Genomic DNA, 27,492 nt, shown 5'->3' with positions numbered 1-27,492 from the left:
CAGCATCATTGGACAAGCACCATTGGACAAAAACTTGATGGGGACTGGATTAGGGAAGCGACTAAAAAAGCCAATACTTTTTTATGAGATAAAAAGAGTTTGGATAGAATTGCGATCTTACTTAAAGATCGTGTCTTGTTATCAAACAAAAAAGTTATCTGGGCTAGAATTTGACCCGATCCAAATCTTATGCTTTTTAACGGAGTAAAAGCTCGATAACTTACATCTAATTTTTTTTTTTTTTAAATAGTGAAAATATTTATATTTCCCTTATTTTTGTAAGCTACATAAAAAATTAATTTTAGTAAAACCATTTTCCAAAATTATTTATTTTTCGCCAGACAGAAAAAGGTTCAGAGACCGTGGAATGAAACGTTTACTCATTAGCCATTTTTGCCCGTCCCCTTCCAAATCCCTACTGAACTCCACACACAGAGAGACAGAGAGAGAGAGAGATGGGGAAGAAGAAGGCGGAATCGCAGGCGGAGAGGGAGGAGCTGCTCCAAACCCTGACCGACTTCACCAGCAAGGACAACTGGGACAAGTTCTTCTCCCTCCGCGGCGGCCACGACTCCTTCGAGTGGTACGCCGAGTGGCCCCAGCTCCGGGGCCCCCTCCTCTCCGCCCTCGCCCCCGCCCCCGCCCCCGCCCCCGCCGCCGCCGCCGCCGGCGGTTCCGAGGCCGCCGCGCCGGCGCCGGAGCCTTTGCCGTCGCCGCAGATACTCGTCCCCGGCTGCGGCAACTCCCGCCTCTCCGAGCACCTCTACGACGCCGGGTTCCGCGCCGTCACCAACATCGACTTCTCCAAGGTCGTCATCTCCGACATGCTCCGCCGCAACGTCCGCGACCGCCCCGCGATGAGGTGGCGCGTCATGAACATGACCGCCATGCAGGTTCGTCGGGGGCCTTGTTTATCCGTTTCTTTTTCGGGGAGGCCTGATGCCTGTCTACTATGTGGTGATTTCGCGTGCGTAAATGCGCTGTACGTACAGAGATTCTGAATGTGAATTTACGGTGCGCGTGTCGCTTGTTTGTTGAACTGGCGTCACTGGCGTTCTTGCGGTTATATCTGCAGTGCGAGTTCAAAATGACCTTGGATGCCTCCGAATGAGTTTAATAGGCATATCCAGTATGTCTCATAGTCAATGAGGTGAAATCCGATTGTAGTTGCTTTCAGGAATTCAATATTTTCGATATTGTTCATTCATCGAACTTATTGTTGCTGAAGTGATTTGTCTTTCTTCTATTCCAAATATGTCGATCAAGCTGATGGGTATGGTCAAAAATAAGTTTAAGTAGATGTAACTAGGGAAACCGTACGTTGAGCTTGATCGACGTACATAGAGCAAGATATGTGGTTGAATTGGATTGGTGAAAAAGAGCCACTGGGAGAGGAAGCTCAATAACGCTAAATGGAGCACTTTGATAGTCTGTCACTTGGATAGAATGTCCATACCCACATGCATGCCCATGCTTATGCCATTCCCTCATCACATCATTTTGCTGCAGTGCACGGGTTTTTAGGGTAGCCTGTGGGTTTTGTTTATGTAACTTCATATCATGAATCATCATCCATCAACTTGAAGTAACTTTGTTGACTTTGCTTGCTGCTTCAAGGGTGATGAATTTTTTAATACTGAGAGAGGATGGACAATGCACTAAAGCTAGTCTTCAGTTTTGCTGTGCATGTATGTTGGATCTTCCATCAACATGTTTGGTTTTCAACTTCATTGTCTTGTTTCTCTGCCTGATTGCTTATGCTGCTTTTGACTGTTTTTATATGTTTGTTTCATTCAGAAAGATGTTTACAGTTTTGCTTTCGGTTCCATCATTATATTGATTCTAACTGTTAGCGTTTGCACCAGTTCTCAGATGAAACATTTGATATTGTTCTTGATAAAGGTGGATTGGATGCTTTAATGGAGCCAGAGCATGGGCATAAGCTGGGAGATGAATACTTATCAGAGGTGTTGATACAATATCTATGAATATTTGAGATAAATGCACTTGCAGTATGCTTTTAAGTAATATAACTTAGACTGTCCAATAAAGTATACAATTCAGTGGATAAGTTTCGCTGTTTCTTACCAGGTGAAAAGAGTTCTCTTATCAGGGGGAAAATTTATATGTCTCACCTTGGCAGAATCACATGTTCTAGGTACTTATTTTCTAAATCCTGTCAAGTTGCAAGGACTTATTGCGATCAATGTCCCTTTTCTTTCAATTTGTTATTACTATTTAGTAACTGACAATCATATGTTGTTAAGTAGACTAGAGTGCCTACTCTAAATAGGCATGGCATGCAGGAGATGACTTTTCTGAAAAGCAAATTTTAAGTGGTTTCTTGATGTAGGAATGAGATGCTAGATGAACATGAAATCTCTTACTTATTTATCATGTTAAGATGTTTCGATTCAATACCTTCTTTTCCATTTCCTTCTTTCCAGGGTTGCTTTTCTCTAAGTTCAGATTTGGCTGGATAACGAGTATCCATGCCATAGCTCACAAGTCACGTGAGAAATCCAGCCTTCAGACCTTTATGGTGATTGCTGTCAAAGAGAGTTCTGCTGTGTTACAGCCAATAACATCATCCTTTAATCGCTCATCACTTGACTGTAATAGTAACCAGGTGAGGGAACTGATTGAAGTGTTTTTGGGACAGACAAGTGTTTTTTGTTGGCATAATTAATTGTTCGGTGGTAGCCTGTGAACACATAATGAGTTTCTTTTCCTACTTTGTTGACATTGCAGTCTTCTCTCTTTTGTCCTGTTAGTTGGAAGTAACTAATTTTAACAAGATTATAAGAGAGTATGCTGTTACTGCAGAAGCTTGAAACTGCTTGTTGAATTTTCAGATTTCTGGGATGTATAAAGAACTTGACAATGAGAATAGGACTCGTGAAGAGTACCGTACTGGTTCTGATGTGTTGCACTCTCTCGAGGATCTTCAACTGGGAGCTAAGGGTGCCCTGGATAAACTCGATCCTGGACGTCGTGTACAGCTTATTCTAAGCAATCGAAACTCACAATATAGTTATAGAGCCGTACTTCTTGACGCACAAGAGCAATCTGAAACCTTCTTGCGCCATTGTGGTGTCATAATTGTGCCTAAGGTTGGTACTTCTTCAATTTGCTTACCAAATGTTTGGCTACATAAAGCCTTCCCATGTGCATGTTGTCCTGGCTGTATGGAAATTCAAGTATTCCCCTTCATTTGAGGCATAATTCCTACTCAACCAGCATTTGTTCTATGTCAATGTATCCATGTCTTTTGCAAACTAGTACGTGTATTTGAGTTAGTCTGATTGCTATGATGCTGCAACACTTCCAGTCATCAGAGAGGGATGGCATTAGTTCGTCACTAAAAGAAGACAAACCATTGCAACCTCAACTTAATGGTATTTGGAAGTAATGGGTCACCTAGTGCGGGTTCTCAAATCTGAGAGTAGCAATATGTTTCTGATTCAGTTTGTAACCAAATTATGTGGATGACGCTTGAATATTAGTGTTAGGCTTTTCCTAGAGTTTGCAATAGGTGCTGTCATGGATTATCAGCAGGTATTCACTTCAATTAGATAACAGATATTGAGCTAGATTTTGTATACATTTTGCCCTCTGAATATCATTTTAGTGTGCTTTAGAGAAAAATCTATGCTTGTCCAGGTATTTTGTTTGCCAAATAATTGGTGCCAAGACAATACAAATGCATGATTTTAGTGTGATGTGAATAAGCTTCTAGCTGAGATAGACATACTCTAATTCTAAATTTATATTAGACAAGCTATATAAATTTTCAATGTCAATCAGGTCATTTGATGGAATTTGGGCTGTAGGGTCTTTTTAACTGTTGGACATATGTGACGTAATGTTAATTTCAGACTCGGGCTCATGGGTGGCTCTACTCTTCAGAAGAAGGTCAATGGAAAGTAGTTGAAAGTGCAGAGGCAGCTCGCCTGATAATGGTACCCTTCTGGAATTTGATATTGCTCAAGTTTAATTAGATGAGTCAACAATCAACATTCCACTTGATATGCTGTTTGATATGAATTTTAGGTTTTTCTGGACAGCAGTCATATGAATGCTAGCATGGATGACATTCAGGTACTGTTTGCTTTGTTTATTCACTGGTCGAGATATATGTGCATCTTGATTTCTGTTGCTAATGACTCTTGGCTGTTATTGTTTTCAGAAAGATTTGTCTCCTCTGGTCAAGCAGTTGGAACCTGCCAACAATAATGGATCTCAAATACCGTAATACTTCTCCCATTTTATTTAGATCTCCAAATCATTTTGAAACTCTAAGGTTGCGTTTGACAATTAGAATAAAATTCAATATATGATAAAATTTATCCTATTCTTTGTTTTGTGCCTACTCAAAACAAAATAAAGTTAGATATAAGAAGGATATAGCTCAGATAAAATTACTTTATGGGGGGAGGTGGAATAAAGGTAGATAGAATTTCTTATATCCATAATATAAAAGTTATTTTTCTTGAATAACAAATTTCTTAAATTAATTAAATTAAAATAATATTTGAATTTTGATATAAAAATTCAAAATAACCAAAATTTTTTTTTTATTTAATCCTGTTTTTATTTGTATAGTTGAATTCATTTCTATCTTATAATTTGAACTCAATAAATAAATATATATATATTAGTATTCTATTTAGTATTCTAGATACATTAGTAGAAAATTTTAATTGAGATTGATGGAAGGGTAAAAAAGAAATAAAAAAGAAAAAAATTACAAATGGTGATGAAATAATAAATAATAAGCGAATAAAAATGAAGTAAGCAAAAGTGTTGTGAGGAATTCTTGCCATCTCCATTTTTGCATTTATTCGGTTTATTTACGTTAATTTGCCATTTATACTAGATAATGTACATGATATGATATGAATATATCCGGTTTTATTATTGTGATTCACCAAATAGTGGATAGGACGTAGCAAAATCCATGATTTTCATATCATATCCTATCCAATCCGATCTTGGTTAAAAATCCAAAATGACCAAATGTAGCCTAATTGAGGGGTTACATCATCAATAAGGTATGGAAGTACAATGACATATACAAGAGCAAAAAGCACTGTGATCCGACATGTTCTGTGACTTTAGTTATTCTGTAATTGTGATAGTAATTGCTTTAGTCACTCAAAAGAAAGTGAAATATTGGGAAGAATGCAATAGATTAGTGAAAAGGCCTGACGATTATATATCTGCTCAAGTTCCTTGATCATCTTGAGTATATATTAGGTGTTGACATGCGGTTTTGCAGTATCTTTCCCAGTGTAATTTTTGCAACAGACAGATGATATGAATTTAGTTTTAGTGCATCCATAAAAGCTTTGGTTCTTAGTGCTGGAGTATGAACTTTCAGATTGGAAACAGGTGGAGGCTCCATTACTAACTTTCTTTGGAGTTATTTTGCTTCCATGAAGGCAAAATATGGCTTTCTGTAGTTATATAAGTGGCATTCGGATTGTTTTTATATCACTTTAAAATTCTGCTTGTCTCTTATTCAGGTTCATGATGGTTGATGACCCAATCAAGGACAGAGTATTAATCCACCAGGTTCTTACCTTCAACTGTCCATCTGTCAAATTCATTGATACTGTGAACAGGCTTAAGAGAAGGGAAAAAGATGAAAAAGGAGGTATAGAATATGAAATCACTGAGAAAGCTGTATAAGATTGGAGCAAGGAGAATAGAATGCGACAAGAAGAGTAAGAAACACTAAAAATGTACGTAAAAGGGATTTCCACAAAGAATAGGTAATTTAATTATTTTGTTGTCAACAAGTAATTGAATACAAGACATTTCAAGAAAACCTCCTCTTGACTGCTAGGTGTATTAAGTGTGACTCGGGGTGGTGGGTCCTCTTGCTTAAGTGTGTGCTTTATAAGAATTTTGCATTTCAAGAAAACAGCGGGTGATAAGAATTTTGCATTGCAGCGGCTGATAAAATGCTAAGATGATCAATAGGATTATTATGGATGGACTAATGAGAATTTATTAGGGAAAAAATAAAGGAAGCAGAAAAGCAGAAACTTATGAGTGTTACAAAAGGTGCTCTTTCATTTTCTTCCACCTTCGGACTTTAGGTTGTTGTGGGCCTTCTAGAGTTATGCTGGCTGGCTGTTGCATAGCCTGTTTGGTTGTTTCTAGAGAGTAGTATTTTCATTTGGGATAAGTGCAATAGAAGTCCTAAAACTTGTTACGAAAATGCAATTGAGTCCTAAAATTTGCAAAATATACAATCAAGTACTAAAACTTGTCAAAATGGTTCAATTGAGCCCTAAACTTAATACCGTCGCCTTGCGACGAAAAATGCTGACGTGGCATTTTAAATGATTTTTATTTTCCACCTGGCTTTTTAAAATTATTTTTTATTCAATTTTTATTAAAAAGGCGGAGGAGGAGCTGCCATTTTCTTTTTTTTTTTAACAGATTTTTAAAAATGAAATTTAGTTTTTAAATATAATTTTTTTTTAAATGAATTTTTATTTTAAAATGAATTAAAAAAAAAATTTAAAATGCCACATTCACGTCACATCAGCATTTTCCGTTAGTAAGATTGACAGCGTTAACTTTAGGATTCAATTGAACCATTTTGATAAATTTTAGGACTTGATTGTACTTTTTGCAAGTTTTAGGATTAAATTGCATTTTCATAACAAATTTTAGGATTTCTATTGCACTTATTCCTTTTCATATTAAACACTTTGGAAGACACAGTTGAGAAAAGACCGTCATTGTTGGGCAAATAATGGAACCATCTTACTTGCATTTTCATTATCTATTGAAAACTATCATCTTCATGTCCTCACATTTGGAGACATTGTTTGCATGTAGATCTGTCCTTTTTCAATAGCTGTTTCAGCAAATCAAGCATTTATCAATGCCCTTACTTTTTGCAATAACAGTTCTCACTAGAATGTTCTGCACGAATCTTTTGTAAACTGCATTTCTGTATAATGTCACTGACTTCTGCACATGGGCTGTAAATGCGAGAAATGCTTGGATGAACCAAAACTATCAACCATAACTAAGCTACACATTTCAAGCATGACTTTTTTTTTTATATGAAATTGACATAATCGCATTTACCACGAGTGATCCTCTGACAATTCTTGCTGTAAAATTGTAGGTCACATCTTCCTTGACTGGGCGAATAACCATAGATGATGTGGTTTACAGTAATGTTGAAGGTGATGTCAGTCACATCTTGCCTGATGGAGACTGGACATTCCGGCGCATGATTTTTCAGAGGAATGAGGATTTGGTGCAGTCTGAGGCTCTGTTAACCAGGGAGGGATCAACTGTCATTAGTAGTGGTAAAACTGACAGGAGAAAAGGTTCATCTTCCAAATCCAGAAAAGGGGGAAGTCAGAGAAAAAACAATGGTACTAAGTGGCAGGCACATTTTCCATGCTGGATTTCAAATGCCTATATTAGCAACTCATTACTGTAAATTTTATTTTTATTTTGAAATCATGTCTCTGAAGAGCTTTGTGATTATCTGCTGGTTTTTGACAAAAGATTTGCATTATCTTAGTGGCTTGGGAAATGCATGAATTACAGAAGTATAGCGAATTTTATATTTAAGGAACTGCAAAGATGAAGGGAAGTGTCAATAATTAAAGGGTTTTGGAGGCATTGGCAAAGTGGACTTTTAATGCTTTTGATGCTAATAATTACATCTATTACTCATATTCCGGGCAATACCGCTCCTGTCCATTTTTTGCTAGATTCCTAGATAATTTGCTTGATTTGGTTGTCACCTATGATTCCATTTGTGATTTCATTGGAACCTAATGGTGATTGACAGAACAGGCATTAACTTTAATTAGAAGGGGGACTAAAGTTGCTGAAATATCAAACAAGGGTCTCCTTGCATATGAAGGACATGGATTGCTTAATCTTTTCACTCTTGTCCAAAATGCTTTATCTAACATCTAAAATAGAATATGCTATTATCTGTTTGAAAATCCCTTTAGTATTAGCCTATGTAGTGTCAGTCATTCTTCTCTGTTTGTTTAGTTTTGCAACTTGATGAGGAATTCTAAAAAGACACAAGCTAATAGACAAGTAATCTGTAGATACTTTGGCTAATAGGAGAGCAGAACTGCAACATCTTTCACTGCTTCAACAATTTTTCCCCCTTTTCTTTATGAACAATGTGAGACTTCATAAGAACTGAGAATGGTGAGGATAGAGCCGTGAAGCTTTGTAGACCAACTACTTCAGGTTGTAAGAGTAGTAAATTAGTAATTTAATACCTTTTTCCAGCAGCATATCATTGATTTTCTTGGTGCTTCACTTTGATATATTTAGCAACCTGCATTACGTTTTCACATACTAGTCCTTGAAGCATATTTCCCATTGTGTATATTTTAATATAATTGATTGAAATGGAAGTGCTTTGCACCAATGAGGAGATTAGTTGCTTCTTGGAGTGGTAAAAATTCTTTTTCGCTTTTCTTTTACCACAAAATGCTGGCATGCAAAGATTGCTGTTTGGATTTTTCATAGCTCTTATCTCAGCAATGTTTTTCCCCACTCTTGTTCAGTTGGTCTCATTCCTTTCATGTTGTAGAGCCACAAGAAACCCTGAAGATCTCTCATGACTATTTGGCAAGTTCGTACCACTCTGGTATCTTATCAGGGTTTATGTTGGTGTCATCATATTTGGAAAAGGCATCATCCATAAGAAGAACAGTAAGTGCTGCCAGTAGTGATTATTGCTTTCCCTTATTTAGAAGTAGCTGGTGATTACTGTCCAGAGAGCTGGATTCCCATTTCTGCTTTGATAGCATTTCCTACTTCTTTAGGAGGCAATTTTATGCATACTTTTAATCTACTTATGCATGACTATCGACTATAGCACAATCCATGCTTTGGTCTACAATGGATAAGATCATCTTTTTCCTGATATTTCTTGCAGATTTAAAAATTGAGCAAATGTTTGATCTTTTATCCTCTCAGGTTAGAGCAGTAGTTATAGGTCTTGGAGCCGGTCTACTTCCTATGTTTCTTCATGGGACTATGCCCTTCATACATGTTGAGGTGAACAAAGGCTCATTCTTGTTTGTTATGCTTGTGTGGTTCTGTAGTACTGGTAATAACAGAATTTTCTTGTACGTACAGGTAGTAGAGTTGGATCCCCTTGTCTTTAGTCTTGCAAAGGAGTACTTTAATTTCATTGAAAATGATCGGATGAAGGTAATTCATCTCCATGAACATTTTCTTGTTCTTCAGTTATTCACTTTTTTTCTCTACTTCACATCGCACACATGGTATTTTGTCTGTTGGTTTTACATAGAAGAGAGTGATAAAGCATAGTTAAAAAGTTGAGTTATATGATTGTACAAAAAGAAAGAAAGTTTAGGTTTTTTATTGCAAAATGGGCAAAAGTTGGGATACTTGTGTTTTTATCCTAAAACAAAATTCCCAGAATGAGTAAACTAGTGACTGAATACTTGACATTTACAACATTAAAATCTCCAAGTGGGCTGTTCTTTTCTCCCCATTCTTCTCAAGGTTCCTCCGAGTTCTTTTGTACTTTTTGCCTCTGTGCTGTAACTCTGATATCTTGTCTCAACATGTCACAAGGCAAGTGCACCTTTTAGGCATCTTATTTTAGCCATGTTTTTTTCAACTGATGTTTTTAAGCATAGTATTTTCTACTTCAATGCTATTGTAGGTACATATCACTGGTGGGATTGAGTTTGTCAGAGGCATTGCAAGTACAGTTGCACCTACGGGGGATGCTGAGATTGATAGAAAGGAGAATGGGAACTTGAAGACTGTTCAATCTCCTGACAGTGAATCCCTTCTAGACAGCCAAGACAGCGGTGAAATTGACATATTGGTTGTTGATGTTGATTCTGAAGATCCAAGGTTATTATGAATTCTGAATTGTGCATAGAATTACTTCCTTGTTATTGTGTGGAAAACAGGGTGGTGTTCACCTATTTTAAACTTTTTACTGGAACTTATTGCTGTCTATTACCCAGTGCAGCTCTGGGTTGTCCTGCCCTGCTGCTGATTTCGTTGCAGAACCTTTCCTAAAGGATGCAAAGAGCTCCATTTCCAAGCAGGGCCTCTTTGTTGTGAATTTGGTCTCTAGATCTACGAAGATCAAGGAAATGGTGATTTCAAGGTTGAAAACGGTGAGTATGTGGAACTCCAGTTCTTGACTTATGCTAGAACGTATGTAATTGCTTGTTCTGCTTCTATATTATTCTCCTAATGTTGTCTTAACATGGTAATTATTCTTCTTTTATTTTTTTGGCCAAAAGATGGTTGTTATTCTGATGTGCGGTTTATGTTGCATATTTGCAGGTCTTCAGCCACCTTTATTCCCTTCAACTCGAAGAAGACGTCAATGAGATTCTTTTTGCTCTGAAGACAGACAATGGTATCACGGAAAATCAGTTCACCGAAGCTGCTGATCAGCTTCAGAAGTTATTGCTCTGCAGACATCCAAAGATGAGACAAACCATTGTAGACACATCCAAGAAAATTAAACGCTTGAAATAAAATATCAGTAGTCTGACCAAAAAAAAAAAATGAAATAAAATATCAGTAGCAAAATGTTCTATTCTGTTTGTAGCTTTCAAAAAGAAAATCAAAATATATTTTGGTACTGCAGCTAGTGATGGCAAATTCCATCCGCTGTTCCTTTTGGGGCTGTATCAAGATCTGCATAGTGAGCTTTTTTTCTCCCGAAAATTTTGAACTCATCGAGAGATCAATATGCAAGTACTACTAGTTTCACATTTCCATTTGTAAATTTTTTCGCTCAGATGGCATTGTTGTCATTCTTGATGCCTAGTTCATGGTGGGTGAATGTTCTACCAATTTTTCTAGTTTCCAGGATTTTGGAAAGCCCATACCATAGTTGAAGCGAGCTAACTGGAAACTGGTGCTGTCAACCATATCCTCTATAGTGCTCTTGCATGTACATGCAACGTGCGAAGAAAGTTATGTAGATTCCTTTCGTCATGTAATCAGGTGCCCATCCTCCGAGTGATGATTGCAAAACGAGGTGTATATTCAAGTTACTTGTAAGTTTATGAAGCTGTTGTCTGGCATTTATCTGAGATTTCTGGAGCAGTTGCAGTTAAGAGTTTTGAGTCCGCTGGTAGCTAGAGGTTGTCGTGTGTTTTGTGTGCCTGCAAAGCAGCTAATTCATAATTATTGACTGACTGTCGTATTGGTCAAATTATCAGTTCGCACATTAGGATTTTTAATTTCCTTTTCAAGGAGACAAAAGTATGTTGTAATTCATCATTACATCACGTTTTATTTGACCATCATGCTCTATGGTTCAATTCGATATTGAGTTAAATAAGTGGTCTTTGCTAAACTGTGATGAGATGTGTCTGAAGTGCTGGTTGGGTTTGGATTGACTTTACGCGATTTTATTTAGGGGTAATAGTTTCCTGGTCCAATTTGCGGTTCAGTTCCGGTCCAGTTTAATGGAACCGGTCCCAATTTTTAATGTTTCATCTGGATATCTTATTGTCTAATTATAGGCTTGTATTTCCTTGAAAACAATAAATTGAACTCACTAATTTTTTTTTAAAGAAATAAAAATAATTAGAAAAGTATACATATCCGGTCCAATCCAATTTTCCCTTTGGAACTGGGATTGGGCTGCTTAGACACTGGTTTCACTTTTAGGAATCGGGAATTGGATCGACACTCTTGGGAACTCAATAAAACTGGCCGGATTGGATAGTCCCTAGTTCACACACCCCTAATTTTATCCACACAAATTGTATTGCGCTAAAAGTCTGATTTTTTTTTCTAAATGGGAACTCATTACTATGTGACTTCCCTTCTTGACCTGCTTGTGGACAAGGAAGGATTAGGCCGTGACCTAATGCGACAAAACTTTTGAGGGGCAAAAGTATGGCAAGATAACACGAATTGAACCTATGACTAACCTGATTGGTATATCGACATAACGTCGAGTCGAAAATCTGAGAGGAATCTCTGGAAGTGACGGATAATGCATTGACTCGAATTAAGATGGACATGCTTTGATAAGGTTCCTAGATCTTTGAGCCGAATGGAAGGTTTTAGAGATGGAAAACATCGATGGTGGCATCGTTAGCAAGAGAGGCAAGGTAATCCATGACTTATTTCTCGCAAACGTACCCACGTCTGGTTGCATTTTTTGCGTGAATGGGTGCAGTCCAGCAGAAAATGCTTGATCTCGTGACGATAATGACAAGAGTATTTGGATCCAGATTGGTAACTTTGCGGAAGACGAGACGCTCCTGCGAGGTCGTATCAAGGGCAATGCCGCTCCCAACTTTCAAAACTACAAGTTGGGTTTTCTCAGAGATAAGGTATGCAAACGTAGTCTCCAGGGCGTGTGAAGGAGCGCAATGAAGCAAGTGATGCAAGGAGCTGATTCATAATCAACGACTAAACCCACATAAAGTGAAATGAGACGCTTAACGATCTCAGTGACTTGAGAGTTGCCTTGCGTTCCACCCGGATAGGCAAAGAGAGTCCTAACTAGTCTCGAACCATCTGCTTCCGACTTCAAGAAATCAGATTAAATCATGTTCTCGTTTGAAGCTTTCCCCGCCAGTCCAAGAGACGGTCTTGTATCTTGGGCTAAATTCTAATATGTTGGCATTGCCAGTTCTTTCTTCTAGAGCCCCGTCTTCGATTACGTCAAAGCCTCTCACTGACTGTCAAAAGTGGGTTTGGATTTTCCTACAGAAATTGAGCTAGAGCTCTCATCTTTCATGGGTGTATTTATTTTTACAGGACTTTCAAGAGCATCCTAAGTAAAGTTCTTATCCCTGTATAACAGAGAAACAGATTGGAGAGACATGAAAATGGTCTATAATTAGTGAAAAGATGGTTTATATTTTGATTTGGCCTTAAGAGTGGACAAGCTCTAAAATTCTCCTTAATGGAAGTTGAGGGACTAGTTCCATCAACAATTAAAAGTTCAAAGACAATTTTGGAACGTAGTGAAAGTCGAGTGACCATGATTGGGCAAAACCACTTTTTACAATTTTCGACCATGCCAAAAGTAAATAGTAACTAAGCAACATCGTATCTATATAACCTACACGAGGCTTGACATCCCGGACGTGCTGTGAGCCATTTTCGCTCTCAACAAAACCACATGACTCCTCTCTCAATCTTTGGGATTTCATCAATGCTTGAAGAGAAATCAAGCATGCATTTGAATACACACTGTAAAGGATAAAAAGAACCTCAAATCGCCATCATCTATAACATCCAAAACAACAGATAAACCCTAAATTGCCGGAGCAAAACTTCGCCAGAATTGTACCGGAACAAAAACAAGATGCTCATTCCCCAAAAATCCTCTTACAGCTAAATAACAGGAAGCGCCAGTCAGATAATTCAATACATGCATCAATAGTAAAACTCACGCAGTCGCAGATGCTTGGGCTGCAAGCCTTTTCCTCGCCTCCTCAATGATAGACAACTTGATACCCTTGCCCTTAGGCAGGGAGACCCATGGCTTGGTTCCCTTTCCGATCGTGTACACATTGCCCAATCGAGTAGCAAACTCATGGCCCTGTGAGTCTTGGACGTGAATGGTCTCAAAAGTTCCCTTATGCTTTTCACGATTCTTGATAACTCCGACACGTCCCCTATTCCTTCCCCCGGTAACCATGACGACATTTCCGACATCGAACTTGATGAAGTCAGTGATCTTGTTGGTCTCAAGGTCAAGCTTGACGGTGTCATTAGCCTTGATCAGAGGGTCAGGATAGCGGATGGTACGGCCATCATAGGTATTGAGGTATGGGATGCCTTTCTGCCCAAACTGGACTGAGCGAACCTTGCAAAGCTTGAACTGTGATGAACAAATTCCACAAAATCAAAACAATTATTGGCAAACGATATAAGAAAATTCATTACAACCTTCCATATTGACTGGATTTAACGATTTCAACATAGCCAATGAAGAGATGAGAAACCAACCTTTGCCTCATCATCCCTGATGCTGTGGAGCCTGAATCGGCCCTTAGTGTCATAGAGGAGACGGAAGTTCTCATTTGTCTTGGGAATTGAGACAACATCTGATAAGAAAGATTTCAAATAAGTTAACCACGTATTACTGCAGACTACTATGTTTTTGAGAAGGAAGGAATTCTTAATCTATCGAGAATGACAACCTCCTTTTATTTAAATAGTACAATATTGGCACGTTTAATTTGGAGCTGACTCTCATGTATAGCCAGAGTAGATACCATCCTCTCTTAAGTTTTCTGTAAATACTTTTAAAGTATACCAGCAAGCCAAATTATGGTCTTGCAAATCAGATACAACCCTAATACGTAAGTGAAAAAGGAGCACTAAAATCTCAGAAAGATAAAGTGAAGCATCAACATACCCATGAAACCAGCAGGGTAAGTCTTATCTGTCCTGACTTTGTTGTCAACCAGGACATGTCGCTGCATCAAGATGGCAATGACTTCACGATATGTAAGAGCATACTTCAGCCTGTTCCGCAGAATAAGGATCAAAGGCAAACATTCCCTGGACTTGTGAGGTCCAGAAGATGGCTTCGGTGCCTGCACATCGAAAGATGACATTTAGAATACAGAACGAAAGAAACCGAATGCAAGCAAGAAAGCAAGCAAATCCAACCGACAGAGAAAATTTTGGATTCAAAAGGGTAACTTACGAATGCACCGCCTAGCTTGTCAAGCATCCAATGCTTGGGGGCATTGAGCCTCTTCAAATGCTTCTTCAAACCTCGCGCCTGTTCCACACAACAACGTTAGACCTCTGTTTTCAACAATTCCAAAGGGAAAGGTAAGAAAATCCTGGACTTGTCGTGCCCAAACATCAAATTCATAGATTGCCCGGCTTTCCATCTCGACAAATCCCCCCTCTAAAGGGTCTCAACAAACCTACTGGACCTTCACTTCAGAGTTCAGACCATCATAAGCAGAACCCGCTTCGAAACTCAACCCTTTCACTCGCTGGTCAGCCCAGACACATCCTCACAAACTACTAATAGATCAAGAACTACTCCCACAGTCAAAGAGCGCTCATTCGTCTAAAGCACTCCATTCCGGGAAAAGAAAAAAGACAAACAAAGATGCAAACTTGACATCACCCCCGCACACCATCTACACGTCCGCTTCAGATCAGCGACGTTCTTAACGCCTCGGAACGGCAGGCAAACGAGACAACACGCCGCCCCTCCGACCCACGACGTCGGCCGACATCGGAAAGCACGATGCGCGGCACGACCCAGATGGCTCCGAAGGTGAAGACGAGAAAAGGGGAGGAGGAGAAGAGCCGGGGGCTCACCATTTTCGGGTGCTCGGCTCGGACCGACCGGCGGCGGAGCTTCCCTTCGCGCTGCGGAGTTCCTGAAAGGCTCGAGGGGAGACGACGAATGAGGCGGAGACGTCGAAAACCCTACGCCTTTTCCTCTTATGCTGCGCAGATATTTGGGCCTGCTAGGCCCACACCAACCGGGCCGACCCGGCCCAAGAACCGAAAAATTCGGGTTTCGAACCGGAATGGATTTGGAGATGCTTGAAAATTTCTTGCAAGCGCGAAACACGTGTAAGAAATATTTTTTTCGGAAAATTTCAAAAACCAATTTGACTTTTCTAACTAGCAGTAATTGGGAAAAAGAAAGCTAGTATTAATTTGCAGCCTTGCTTTTCAAAAGAATTTGCCATTTGCATATTTAGTCAAAATCCAAAATTTTAGAAAGACTCGTTCGCCCCTCGCCCCTCTATATATATGAGACCATAATAAATAACCACCGCCACTTGACTAAAGTCCATAGCAATTGCATTCAAAATTAGTTGCAATGTTTGCCATCACTGACCAAAATGCTCTTGTCAATAAAGGGTGTGCATTAATGAACCGAACCAAACCTATTGGTTCTGGGTGATTCTCGAATGAATTGATCCGATCCTCATTTCCAAAATTTATGACCCACCAAACCAACCCATGTTACTTCATTTTTTTTCTTAACTTTATATACTAAAGCAAATCCTAAATTAATAAATTACATTTCAATTTTCACTGAAATAGAGTGATGACTTGCATAGATATAGAAGCAAACCTTATGCTTTCTTCATAATTTTATTTGTCCATATATACATTCTTAATTATTTTAAATATGTTGATATGATGATCATGGAACCAGCCCAAACTAGCCAATCCGATTCCAAAACTAAGTGTCCCGATAGCCAGTTCCACAAATTGGGAACCAACCTTGCTTGATTTGACTCTAGGGTGCAAATTAATCTACCTTGCAATTGATTATTATCCACTGCCCTCTTGCCCGCGAGCTCTAAAGGAGCTTTGGCTATGAAGCTTAGGCTCAAGCTATGTTGAGAGCTTTGCCATGGCAAGCTTTGTTAGAGCTTGTCGAGGTGGTTATCTGGAGGGAACTCTATTCAAAACCCATCATGGCTGCGATGTCAAGCAACTAATGAGAAAATTATATATAATTATATATATATATATATATATATATATATATATATATAAACTTAAACCTATCGTATATAAGTCAATTCAATCATAAGATTTTCAATTTGGCTAATTTAATTCTAAATTTTTTGACATTTTATAAATTTAGTCATTAAGGGCAATTTTGGCTAAAAAATCATCAACATAGATGCTAACTGTTTTATGTGGCAAAACTAGCACTAATATGAATAACTTTTGCAATTTTTTAAAATTTTTAATATTTTCATTTCTTTTGTTTTTTTCCTTGTTGATTCTAGCGACCCTCACCGGCCACAATGATTATTCAAAAATTATAAAAAAAGAAAAAAAAAGAAATTTGTCCAAGTTAGTGCTTGGTATCTTATATGGCATGATCGACAACCATATTAGTAATTTCAACAAATTATTAAAAGGTTTATGACTAAATTGATTGTATTTAAATGTTTAAGACTCGATTGATATTCTTGTATAATAGGTTTATGACTTTTTCAGCAATTTTCCCAACACCTAATAGTAACTTACCAACCTTGTATTAATGATTATCATATAAATTTTATCAACTCTAATCAAGTACTAGTTGGTACTAAATTGCTAGCTTTTATTTGAATAACTTGGCCAATTTCAAATTACTGATTTTTTTTTTTAAAGCTTACGCACTCTTATTTCAATAGCTTATTTATTTATTGATTCAATATGGGTAAATTTTTTACCAAAAATAATATGGGTAAATTCATGATCTTATAGGTAACTTACTAGCACAAAAGCGGCTAACATCCGTAACTCTTTGCAAGAGCTAAGTAAAATATCATTAAAAGTTTGGTATAAAACACTAAATTATATTGTAAGATTCCATTTATTTTGTAGAAAATAGATGGTTTAGAAAATATTTTTCTAAAAATAATACTTATATTGCTTATAAATATGAATGATGATAAATATTTTTATTGTTCACATAAATATTTGGACATAAATTATTGTTGATAATGAAATTTTTTATGTACTAATTATTTGAAACAATATTTATGTTATTTTTAGGAAATCACTTTTTAAATTATTCATTTTTCGCGAAACAGACGTACCCTAAGTTATCAACTAGTAAGATCGTGTTCGGATTAGTAAATTTTAAATTGGCTTCATATGTCGCAATTTGACTTAGGAGACTCGTTATTGTGCTAGTAACTTACCATTGCAAAGCAAGAAGGTTTCCACAAACTCATAATTGAGATTGACTCCAAAATTATTACCAATCTTGTTAATCTAGAGAGTGCAACGAATAACACTGGTCCAACACTTCTTAAGGATATCATGAGGTTATTGAGCTCCCATTTTGAGTTAAAAATTTATTACATTTTTCTTAAAGGCAATCTGCCTGCTGATAAATTAACTAATGTTGATATAGCAAAGCGTTTGGATACTATGTTTTCCTCGCAGCCTCCTAGAGAATTATCTTATGTCTTGCTTAGTGATAAATTTGGTATTGTAGACTTAAGACATTATTTTCTTAGTTTTTTTTTTTTTTTTTTTTTTTCTTTCTTCTTCGGTACCGACTTCCCATGAAGGAACCACTTTGACCGAGGCATGCCGCCACGTAAACCTCCGTGGTGAGGCTCGGCCTGCCCGTCTTGCGAAACCACCATCTCGATGCCACGCGTCAATCACTTAATAGCTTGCCACCCCAAAAAAAAGAAGAAAAAAGAAGAAAAGAAGAAGAGAAGAAGAAGAGAGAGAAGAGTGATTTTTGCTTTTGTTGCGAGAAGGCTTTTGAACTCTTTTTTGACCTTCCCTTAAAGGACTGAAACTTACTTGTTCTTTTTCTTCTAACAGCCACCACGGTCGGTGGTTTATTTTTCTTAGTTTGTACCTTGTATTCACCCCAAAAAAGAAAAAAAAATTACTAATAACGTATCGGGTTTGGGCTCTTCACTGTGCGACGTAGGCCTCTCGCTTAGAAAAGGACGAAGGGAAAGAGAGGGAGTGCAGACTCCGTCAAGACGCGATGAATTGGAGGACGAAGTCAACAACGACCGGGGCTTGTGAGATCCACCATGGTTCTCCAGGCTCTCTGTATGCCCGATCACCACTTCATGCCCTTCCTTCATCCGAGGAAGAAGACTCCCCATGTTGTCTTCACTCTTTATATGCTGAACCACCTCCCTCCTCCTTCGTTCAAGCCTCTTCCCTCTGAGAAGAACCGATGGCGGTCAGTGCTTTCTTTCCCTTATGTGCTTCTGAACAGTCCTCCGTATCTTTTCTGTTTTCTTGCTTCAAATGGTGATGGGGTTTTCATTGTATGGTTTCCCGTGCTTTGTTCTGTCGTTCTTGCGGCTCATTTTTGTTTAAAACAGGGAAAGTTCTAGTTATTATCTGTTGACTGTTTTCTTTACATATTAGTATTTGGGGCTTAGTTGTTTAATAATTTGCTGAGGATGTATTGGGTGTATAATCTTTCTGGGTAGTTTCATTGACAGCCATGCAATTGGAGCAAATCTAATTCGACTTTTAGTTTCGATCACTGAATGCATCTAAGTTACACTCACCTGCACTTTGGCTGTTCTTCGTCCAAGGCAGCCACGATGCGGGAAGCATGTTGATTGCTAAGTAAAAGATGGTTCAATGCATTTGGTAACAAAGTTGAAATTCGACAACCTCAATAGAAGTTACTTCCCATGTAGGGCGCTTCTAACCCCCGATCTGTAGTCTTCAGTCGAGCTAGGCATAGAAATGATGTTTTCACACATGAGTTAGTATTAAGATTGCTTCTTCACGAGCTTAAACTATATGGGTTCAGTTTATTTCCCAGATACTAGTATGAATTGGCGAATAAGGTATCCTTATGTATGACTTCATGTGTTTTGAAGCTGTGCATTTGCAGCATTAATAAGGTTGTTGGTGATTGTTTGGTATTTGTTTCAACTTGTCTGTTCTGTTCGTGTTATTACTAAGCAGTTTTTGTATTAATCGTGATCATATTACTTCACATCGATGGATGTTCTGTTCTATGCCTATATTACGGAGGATTTCTAGTAAGAACTTGGTTAATGGCCGACTGGCTTTGTGCATTTTGAATCCCGGCAAGCACTTGCAAGTGTTGGAGAGCCCTTTGTCTCTTTCTTGGGTTTGCAAATTTGGTTTCTTTAGAGAGTAAATTGCCATGAGGATGAAGCTCAAGTCTAGACATTTAATGGGAAGATATTTGCACAAGAACAACTTCTCCCTGACTCAAGACGTTAGGCTGGCATGCATCTCAAACGTTGGCCTTTCCTGATGGTTGTTGAGGACTAATATGGCTACTTCGTTTAATGTGCTTAGTTGGAGGTCAAGCACGATTATTTAGTGCTTATCTCGGGCACGACCATGGTCATAACACATTTTTTTTTTGCCATTCTAGTCAGAGGAACGTATCTTCTGAAACATAAACATGTGAAATCATATTATCAGAGGTCGATTACTTTGATGCCTACTTTGATTTTGAAATTGTCGAGGTCTGGAATAGTTGTCTCCTGGGCTAGCTTCATGAAATTTTAAGTCCGCATTGTCTATGACGGTCTTTTTCAACTTTGTTGTTGGTTAATGCAGCAACGGTGCTCACAGTTGCCGACATTTGGAAACTGGGAAAACGGAGACAGCGTTCCTTATACAGCCTACTTTGAGAAAGCAAGAGAAGGAAAGGGCCATGCGAAAAGAAACCCAAATGGTGTTCAGGGCAATTATGAAACGTCTATGAATAGTGAACCTATTACCAAAACCTCTTCTATCCAGAAGGAGGTCGTCCTGGGATCACAGAAAGTTGCAGAGCCAGAGGTGGCGATGTTGAAGCACAAGCACTACAGAAGTGGAGACGAAGCCAACCGGAAGAGACTCATTGGATCACCTCTGCATCGTGTAGCCATTGGTGGAAGAACTGCCTCGGGCATGTCTCGACCATATAATAGTGGCATAAGAAAGCCCAAAACCGAAGCTGAGCAGGTCATGAAGGGCCGAGATGCAAGGAGGCGGAGCTATGATTATCGGTTTAGAGCGGAAGAAGATAATCATCCCAGGAGGAGGCTTAGTGACTCTATGCTGCATCGAGACCCTAGATATGGCAGAGTCATTGCTGAATTGCCTGTTCATTGTGACGGTGTAAGGACATCTTGTTGTTCCCCAAACAGAATGGCGTGGCAAAATCCTCGGTTGGAGCGCATGGAGTCCTCTTCTTACCGTGCACAACATCGAGCTAGTGTTGGGGGTGGAGGAGGTCCAATGCCTTCTCCAGTGCGGGAGAAGAGGTATTCATCCACAACTAGCAGACATAATGCAGTTCCCATGACTCCGGGGAGATCTCATCACAAATCAGTTGCCCGAGGAGATAAAACAGTAATCTCTCAACTATGTTCGCTTTTCTTAATGGAGAGTATCCGGCAATCTGAGAAATTTATAGACTGACAGTCGAAGCAGTTAATTGTGCATCCATTAAGAAAATGAACATGCTTTAGTCTAGTTCCAGTTAGAGAAACCAAACCTCGGTAGCTTTTTTGTCATCATGTCCCTGCCTTATTGACATGGAAGGAAAAAAAGCAATGAAAAAGAGTCGGAATGTGACTGGATTTCCTACGACGTGGTGTTTACTCAAAAACAGCATTTTTGGAAGCTGGATTGCATAAGTCTTTGACGGTCCAAGCGTGTATAAGTTTTGAAAGCAAGATACACACGGTTTATGGAAAACTAATCTGCTTCTGCTTCCATGGAAACTTGAAAATGTCAAAAAAATTTAGGGCTGCATTGAGCTGAGGCCGCTAGAAGTTGGAACCTTTACTGCATTTTGTTGTTCTGTGGCCTGAACCAATTGATTCTGATTCTTGTGTTCTGTTTTGTCAGCCTAATCACAGCATAGCCGTTCCTAAATTCGGAGATTGGGATGAGACAAACCCTTCGTCGGCTGATCAATACACAGATGTATTTAATCGCGTGGTGGAGGAAAAGCAGGGCGCCGCACAAACAGCACCAGTGTCTACAACCGGGACCCCTCATTCCAATGGTCAGTATCCGCACGCTGATACAAAGCCCGAGGTATGCAATGCTTTCGCAGTGGCTCTTCATTCAGTATTAGGGTTCTATATTTTTCTGTCGATTGAACATGTTCATTTAAGATGATAATCACCTTAACTCTGCTTTCTTTTGTCTCCTCGTTGCAGCCTCGAGGATGCTGGTGCTTTCCATGGCGGGCAAAATGATATCTAAGCTACTAAGAAATGGGCCACACCCTGTTTATCGATCTGCACAACTTGCGTGGGATTTGTCTGTACCGCGAGGAAAAAGTATGTGTAGTTTTTACTCTGTCCAGTGAGCATTGTGTAGTTTTTATCTGTCCAGTGAGCATTCGATGCACCGACGACATGAGGCTTGAAGAAACAAATGTTTTGCATTCATTTGGTTCTTTTATATTTGGCAAATTCAGCCTCACCTTGTATTGTATTCATACATTCCATGTGTATAATGGTGATAATTTGCAGATTGAGTTAGTATTCAGCTGGCTTCTTCTTGTAGCTTTATAGTTGAGGAAAGAGGTATTTTGAGTTCATAGCTATCAGCCATGTTAAGGGTAGCTATCACTTTAGCAACATCAGAGCACTGGAATGATTGTAGTGGATCTCGGAAAGCACCTTTGAATGCCTCAAAACCGTGATTAGAGCAAACTGCGGCTGCTAGAGCAACCATTGCATTCATCGATCACAAATTGCTCTAAGGCAACTGTGCTACTCATCTGTGTATTGACTCGACATCATCAGGGACATGTCTTGTTTCATCAGACAATGTTGGTGGACATCCAAACATAGTGGACTTGCTAGAATGAGGAAAATGGTGGTAAATGCATGGTGGAATTGAAATTGTTAAGAGACTATACTTTCCAAGCAATAGAGTATCACTACATTCCTGCACCACAATCCAATGATTTGCATCAGTAACTACTGAAAGACACACCACTTGCTGAATCTCCCGGGTAGAGATGAAGTCTATTTTTATCGGGATCCCGGCAGTTCGAAACAAACGAGGACAAATCAGCTATAATCGACAGAAGCTCTTAAGCTACAGATTTGTATCTGGCGTACTTTCCATGACGCATTGGCAACACTAAACAATTTGTCCAGCTATAATACAGAGCGTTCGCTTGAGAAGCATGCAACAGGGCAACATCTTTCAAACAGATATTCCTCCGTTGGCCCTTATAATCGACTCATTTAGTTTGGCTTCTCGCTCAGAGACCTTGGACCTGAGTCAGTCCAAATAACTCCTTCGAAATAGGTGGTCCATAGCGTCAAGGCAATTACCAACAAAGACGGTAATAGCCACACATCCAAATCAAAGGTTCGCTGCATTGCTGACTTTAATGATATTCTTGCTTGTAAGTTAAAAATCAGAACCAAGGAGCTCCAAGTCATAGATAATTACCGATGGTCCATGGTATCAAGGCAATTAATGTTGAAGACAGAATTGGCTACACATCCAAATTAAAGGTTGGCTGTGTTGCTGACTTTAATGATATTCTTGCTTATAAGTTAAAACTCAGAACCAAGGACCCGCAAGTCAGACTTCCAGAGGATGTCTTTGGTACTGCTAAGATGAATATTGAGGCTTCTTTTCCCCTGTGCTGTACATAGATGCGGGAGATAAGTACATGAGAAAACAATTCTACTTGAAGTGCATCTTACCTACTCATACAGTCATGCTTGAAGCTTTTTGGTGGATCCACAACCATTGGTTTTCATCAGGGCTTTGATTTGTGGAAAGAGGAGTTACAAAAATGTTATACAAGTAAACCAAGAAACAAGTCCGCCATCCCGACCAAACACAGACACACAAAGTAATCCAGAAGGAACCCACAAAAGAGAAGAACAAAGTGCCTAAAGCAGTTACTGAGTCACCCCTTTGACTTCACAATATATCGACCTGGGCATCCACATCACAACTAGCCCTCTAGGAAGCTTTTCTCCTGCAGGACAAAATACGAACTTAAACTCACTATAATTAACCCAAAGGAATACCGAAACCAACTTTCAGTTCCAAGCATGCTTTATATTTTATCATCCATCTAAAACAAAGGCTAAAATGAGATTGATAGTACCTTTTACTGCTAAGATGGCTGTTGGCTTTCTTATATGAAGTTTCCCCTTCTTTAAATACTGAGTGATCACCAATGAAGTCACTTCTCTCCATAGGCTCCTTCACCCGAGACACATATTGATTCTGCAGCTTTGCTCCATGAGGTGAAACAAAACTCTCAGCGTACACTACAAAGTCTAATTTATCCTCCATCATGAACCTCTTTGTCATAACATTTCTCAGGATCATAGATAAGCGGGTTGTGCCGATCGAACTGAATGCTATCTTCCCTGCTCTGGTAGAGCACAATGGCCTCATGTAGAAGTAAGTGTTTAATGTCTGATTCGGGAGAGTAACACTACACAACTCCATCCAAGACGACGACGATCTCACACCATAGTCGCTCATCATCCATGCCATAAAAGTGTCCACCTCCGCCATGCTTTTATATATGAGAAGGCATTCACCGGCAACTGCCAATACTCTGAACCCAGTACCTTCATTGGCCTCCGGCAGCGCCAACAACGCATTCTCAAACTTCTCTTTGCTCATGCTGAACGAAACAATCTTCTTGTGTTCCCAAGGATCTCTCCCCACGACTAGCCAATGAAGGAAACCATTCGCATAGGTCCCAGCTTCCGGCCAATAGTTAAATTCATCATGCTTGTCATGAACTCTCCTCCAAGAACCAGTCTTCAGCGCGAAAACATCGAACACGCTATATTCTGGAAACCCATACGCATCCGCAACGGAACAGTGCCGCAATATTTTGTAATCATCAGTCGATGGATCATAGCCAAGTCCGCAAATGGTCGGTCGGTTATACGAGCAGCTAGCGTTTGGGATGTTTCTAGACTCCCCTGTTGCCGGGTTCCACAGGACAACAATCCGATGATCGTCGTACTCCAAGCAGACCAAACCGTCGCAGTATCCGACGATGCGGGGGCGACATCCGTCGGGAGCTTCAACCGGAGGCCGAAGCTGGGTTAGAGGCGTACCTTCATGGCCGGCACGATCATCATCATGGAGTGATTCGCAGCTCACGGACAGAGGAGGGTTGGTGGCGAGGAGGATTCTTGGGGAAGAAGCGGAAATCTGAAGATGGGTCTTGGCGAAATAGGGAGAGGAGATCAGTGAGTTCCATGGCTTGCACACGCTCTTGAACTTGAGCAGAGATTTCACGGGAAGCCGCAGGAGGATTTCGGTTTCGTCGTCTTCGCTGAGAGTCGACATGGTTACTCCCCTCCGACCTCCCCTGTTCCAACCACATGGATTTTTAGATTTGGACATTTTCCTCAAAATATCCCTGAAAGTGAATTGCCGTGTTCCGATTGACATCCTCGGATTATGGTCGGCGCTAAAAACCACCGTTCCGCAGGCGAGCACGTGACGATCACCCGTCAATCCTTAGCCGGTAGTCTGCTCGAGGCTGCCTAAACACAGTGAATCCCCACTTCCAATTGCAAAATGCATGTTTCGCCTGCATGAATTCACCAAATATATAAAATTAGAGAAGAATACAGTGGCCAAATTCCTTATGGTCTACTTTCTTATGGAGAAATACTCTCTTACGTTTATAGGCAAGGAACACAAATGTCTAATACAATCAAATTACAAAGACAACTCAAGGAAAAACAATTACAAAGACAACTCAAGGAAAAACAATTTCTTACCAATAGAAGTTTAGGAGATTTTTGTGCTCAATATGATCCCTTTTATAATGAAAAAACAAAACCAAAATGAAAAGAAACAAAGAAACATCGTAACAAACCTCAACCTCATAGGAATAAATAAAAATATAAGAATAACCAAAATAGATCTCATACTGATAAGAAAATTTTTAAAGGCATTAAATGTTATTCTTGTGGTAGAAAATGTCATATTTCAAAATACTGTAGGATTAATAAAAAATTGAATGGACTTTCTTTAGATGACAATATTTTATACCAGTTAAACAACATTCTTATAGATAATAGTGACACTTCTTCTAATGAACTTTTTGAAGAGGATGGTCTTTAGGTTAACGAAATAGAATCTCTTCAAATTCTGATTATGAAGACGCCTCTCCAAAAAAACCCATTCTTGAAGTAAATGTCTTAACAAAAGAAGAAGAATTCATTCTCAGCATTGCTGATAAAATAACCGACCCTGAAGCAAAAAAAGAATATTTAGATAGACTTCACTCTTCTATGAATATTACCACTAAGCCCAATACTTCCTACAATCTGAAAGACATTCTAAATAAAAACAAAAAACCCCAGTCTAGATTTTATCAAAAAAAAAAAAACCCTAGTCTAGACCTATAAATATTAATGATCGCCAAAATGAAATAAAACAACAAAAATTAGAAATACAAGCCTTGAAAGAGACTCAATTAGAAATGAAACAAGAAATTTCCGATATAAAGTCTTTTGTCATAAAAGGAAAGACAAAATTAGAAGACCAAAATGAAATCGCCAATACTTCTAAAACTTTTGACCCAACCTTCCTCATGTTATTAACAGAAATAACATCTAGGAAATGGATAATAAATATAATGATAAAAATCAATAATGAGTATATTATTGAAACAACAACACTTTTTGATACAGGGTTGATCTCAATTATATCAAAGAAGGCATTGTTCCAACAAGATACTTTGATAAAACTTCCGAATCTCTAAAATCAGCCTCATGAGACAAATTAAATATCCAATACAAGTTGCCAGAAGCCTTAATAGTAAAAGACCAAATGTCTTATAAAATATCTTTTCTTTTAGTTAAAAATATGATACAACAAGTTATTCTTGGAACACCGTTCATACAATTAATCCAACCTTTTACAGTTACTAATGAAGGCATTGAAACTCATGTTCTAAATAGAAAAATCACTTTTAACTTCATAACAAAACCACAAAAAAGAAGCCTAAATATTTTACAAGAACACTCTATTTCAGAAATAAATTGCCTAATAAAAGACAAAGAAAACCAGCTTGAATATATATATAGGCATACTTGTAAGAAAGAAAAAAGTATGATTGTTTCGTAGAAACTTGTGTACATGCATCCGTCAGTCTCTAATTCCACCACGTGCAACATCACATTGAAATCTAGCTCATCACATTAAACTTCGATTGTTTCTATGGTGCCTAGAAATTTGCATGGGGGTTGTTAGCTAAGTAATGCCTCTATTCTAGGTAGACCCGTCAAATGGGTGGATTGGATTGGATCAAAAATAATTTGATATATATTTGATCAATTTAACTTGTTTTGATCTATATTTATATAATGTAAATCTAGTAATTCATACCCAACTTATCCATATTGCTAAAGCCCATTAATATTCTAGGAAAATCCACACCCATTTTAAGCTATATGCTAATTGGATAAAAACTTTAAATTAAATTAGAATAGAAAGTTAAACAATTAAAAACAGTAAATAAAATAAAAAATGTAAAAAAAACCTATAAATTGAAATATTTACAAAGAATTTGACCAATTAAATATATATTTATAAAATATGCTTAGATTTGCCTCGCATTTTACTTGATTCAGCTTAGTGAGGCAGGTTTAGGGTTTACCTACCTAAGGAAGGCACTGTTTAGAACATTAATTGAGATTCCCTGCCTTACCAAAATGGTATAAGAAGCATTATGCAAAGCACAAATAAATTCACAACTCAATCTTCCTAAAAAACTATAGATAAAACAAAGATAATCTCAATGTAAGAGAAATTAGAAAACCTGTGAAACTTCTAGTGAACATGTACTTGAAGATGCTCTTGTCAAAAAATTTGAAGATTTGACTTAAAGGAACAAAAACCCCAGTAGAACAAAAAGGAGAAGCACGAGAATAGTTGTCAGTGTTAAAATTGGATTGCTTGTTATCTTTTTGGCTTTTCTTTGGCTTTTTTTGAGAGAGATTTAGAATT

At 38.5% G+C, this 27,492-nt stretch overlaps 4 protein-coding genes across 4 annotated transcripts; 2 read left to right on the top strand and 2 right to left on the bottom strand.

Moving 5' to 3' along the window:
- The first annotated feature begins 387 nt into the window (after positions 1 to 387).
- On the top strand, positions 388 to 10,877 carry LOC104414305 (eEF1A lysine and N-terminal methyltransferase). The gene is made up of 16 exons (XM_010025373.3): positions 388 to 893; positions 1,866 to 1,967; positions 2,092 to 2,158; positions 2,448 to 2,629; positions 2,856 to 3,113; positions 3,879 to 3,962; positions 4,054 to 4,101; positions 4,190 to 4,251; positions 5,529 to 5,577; positions 7,154 to 7,409; positions 8,603 to 8,724; positions 8,992 to 9,072; positions 9,154 to 9,228; positions 9,710 to 9,906; positions 10,028 to 10,178; positions 10,351 to 10,877. The coding sequence occupies exons 1-16, from the start codon at positions 456 to 458 to the stop codon at positions 10,546 to 10,548; spliced, it is 2,370 nt and encodes a 789-aa protein (XP_010023675.2). The 5' UTR covers positions 388 to 455; the 3' UTR covers positions 10,549 to 10,877.
- Positions 10,878 to 13,195: 2,318 nt separating this feature from the next.
- On the bottom strand, positions 13,196 to 15,474 carry LOC104414304 (40S ribosomal protein S4-3). Its single transcript, XM_010025372.3, has 5 exons — positions 15,340 to 15,474; positions 14,705 to 14,782; positions 14,411 to 14,591; positions 13,999 to 14,096; positions 13,196 to 13,870 (listed from the first exon to the last, which is right to left on the bottom strand). The coding sequence occupies exons 1-5, from the start codon at positions 15,340 to 15,342 to the stop codon at positions 13,436 to 13,438; spliced, it is 795 nt and encodes a 264-aa protein (XP_010023674.2). The 5' UTR covers positions 15,343 to 15,474; the 3' UTR covers positions 13,196 to 13,435.
- Positions 15,475 to 18,463: 2,989 nt separating this feature from the next.
- Positions 18,464 to 22,018, top strand: LOC104414302 (RPM1-interacting protein 4). Its single transcript, XM_010025369.3, has 4 exons — positions 18,464 to 18,703; positions 20,080 to 20,859; positions 21,361 to 21,552; positions 21,678 to 22,018. Exons 1-4 carry the CDS (start codon positions 18,698 to 18,700, stop codon positions 21,714 to 21,716), a joined length of 1,017 nt encoding a protein of 338 aa, XP_010023671.2. The 5' UTR covers positions 18,464 to 18,697; the 3' UTR covers positions 21,717 to 22,018.
- Positions 22,019 to 22,417: 399 nt separating this feature from the next.
- LOC104414303 (putative F-box protein At3g16210) lies at positions 22,418 to 24,898 on the bottom strand. Its single transcript, XM_010025370.3, has 2 exons — positions 23,606 to 24,898; positions 22,418 to 23,473 (listed from the first exon to the last, which is right to left on the bottom strand). Exons 1-2 carry the CDS (start codon positions 24,871 to 24,873, stop codon positions 23,458 to 23,460), a joined length of 1,284 nt encoding a protein of 427 aa, XP_010023672.2. The 5' UTR covers positions 24,874 to 24,898; the 3' UTR covers positions 22,418 to 23,457.
- Between the last annotated feature and the right edge of the window lie 2,594 nt (positions 24,899 to 27,492).

The sequence above is a fragment of the Eucalyptus grandis genome, chromosome 8 (assembly GCF_016545825.1).
Source record: "Eucalyptus grandis isolate ANBG69807.140 chromosome 8, ASM1654582v1, whole genome shotgun sequence".
Taxonomy (NCBI): domain Eukaryota; kingdom Viridiplantae; phylum Streptophyta; class Magnoliopsida; order Myrtales; family Myrtaceae; genus Eucalyptus; species Eucalyptus grandis.
Note: the sequence above shows the minus strand (reverse complement) of the source record. Positions and strands in the feature narration are given on the sequence as shown.

What these genes read in the sequence shown, in the direction of transcription:
- LOC104414305 (XM_010025373.3), top strand. Translation starts at nt 456, where the DNA reads ATGGGGAAGAAGAAGGCGGAATCGCAGGCGGAGAGGGAGGAGCTGCTC. An exon ending in CTAGCATGGATGACATTCAG is followed by an intron (nt 4,102 to 4,189) that starts GTACTGTTTGCT and finishes TATTGTTTTCAG; the next exon opens with AAAGATTTGTCTCCTCTGGT. An exon ending in AATAATGGATCTCAAATACC is followed by an intron (nt 4,252 to 5,528) that starts GTAATACTTCTC and finishes TCTCTTATTCAG; the next exon opens with GTTCATGATGGTTGATGACC.
- LOC104414304 (XM_010025372.3), bottom strand. An exon ending in ACAAGCTAGGCGGTGCATTC is followed by an intron (nt 14,592 to 14,704) that starts GTAAGTTACCCT and finishes TTCGATGTGCAG; the next exon opens with GCACCGAAGCCATCTTCTGG. An exon ending in TTACCCTGCTGGTTTCATGG is followed by an intron (nt 14,097 to 14,410) that starts GTATGTTGATGC and finishes CTTTCTTATCAG; the next exon opens with ATGTTGTCTCAATTCCCAAG.
- LOC104414302 (XM_010025369.3), top strand. An exon ending in TTGCCCGAGGAGATAAAACA is followed by an intron (nt 20,860 to 21,360) that starts GTAATCTCTCAA and finishes CTGTTTTGTCAG; the next exon opens with CCTAATCACAGCATAGCCGT. An exon ending in ACGCTGATACAAAGCCCGAG is followed by an intron (nt 21,553 to 21,677) that starts GTATGCAATGCT and finishes TCCTCGTTGCAG; the next exon opens with CCTCGAGGATGCTGGTGCTT.
- LOC104414303 (XM_010025370.3), bottom strand. Translation starts at nt 24,873, where the DNA reads ATGTCCAAATCTAAAAATCCATGTGGTTGGAACAGGGGAGGTCGGAGG.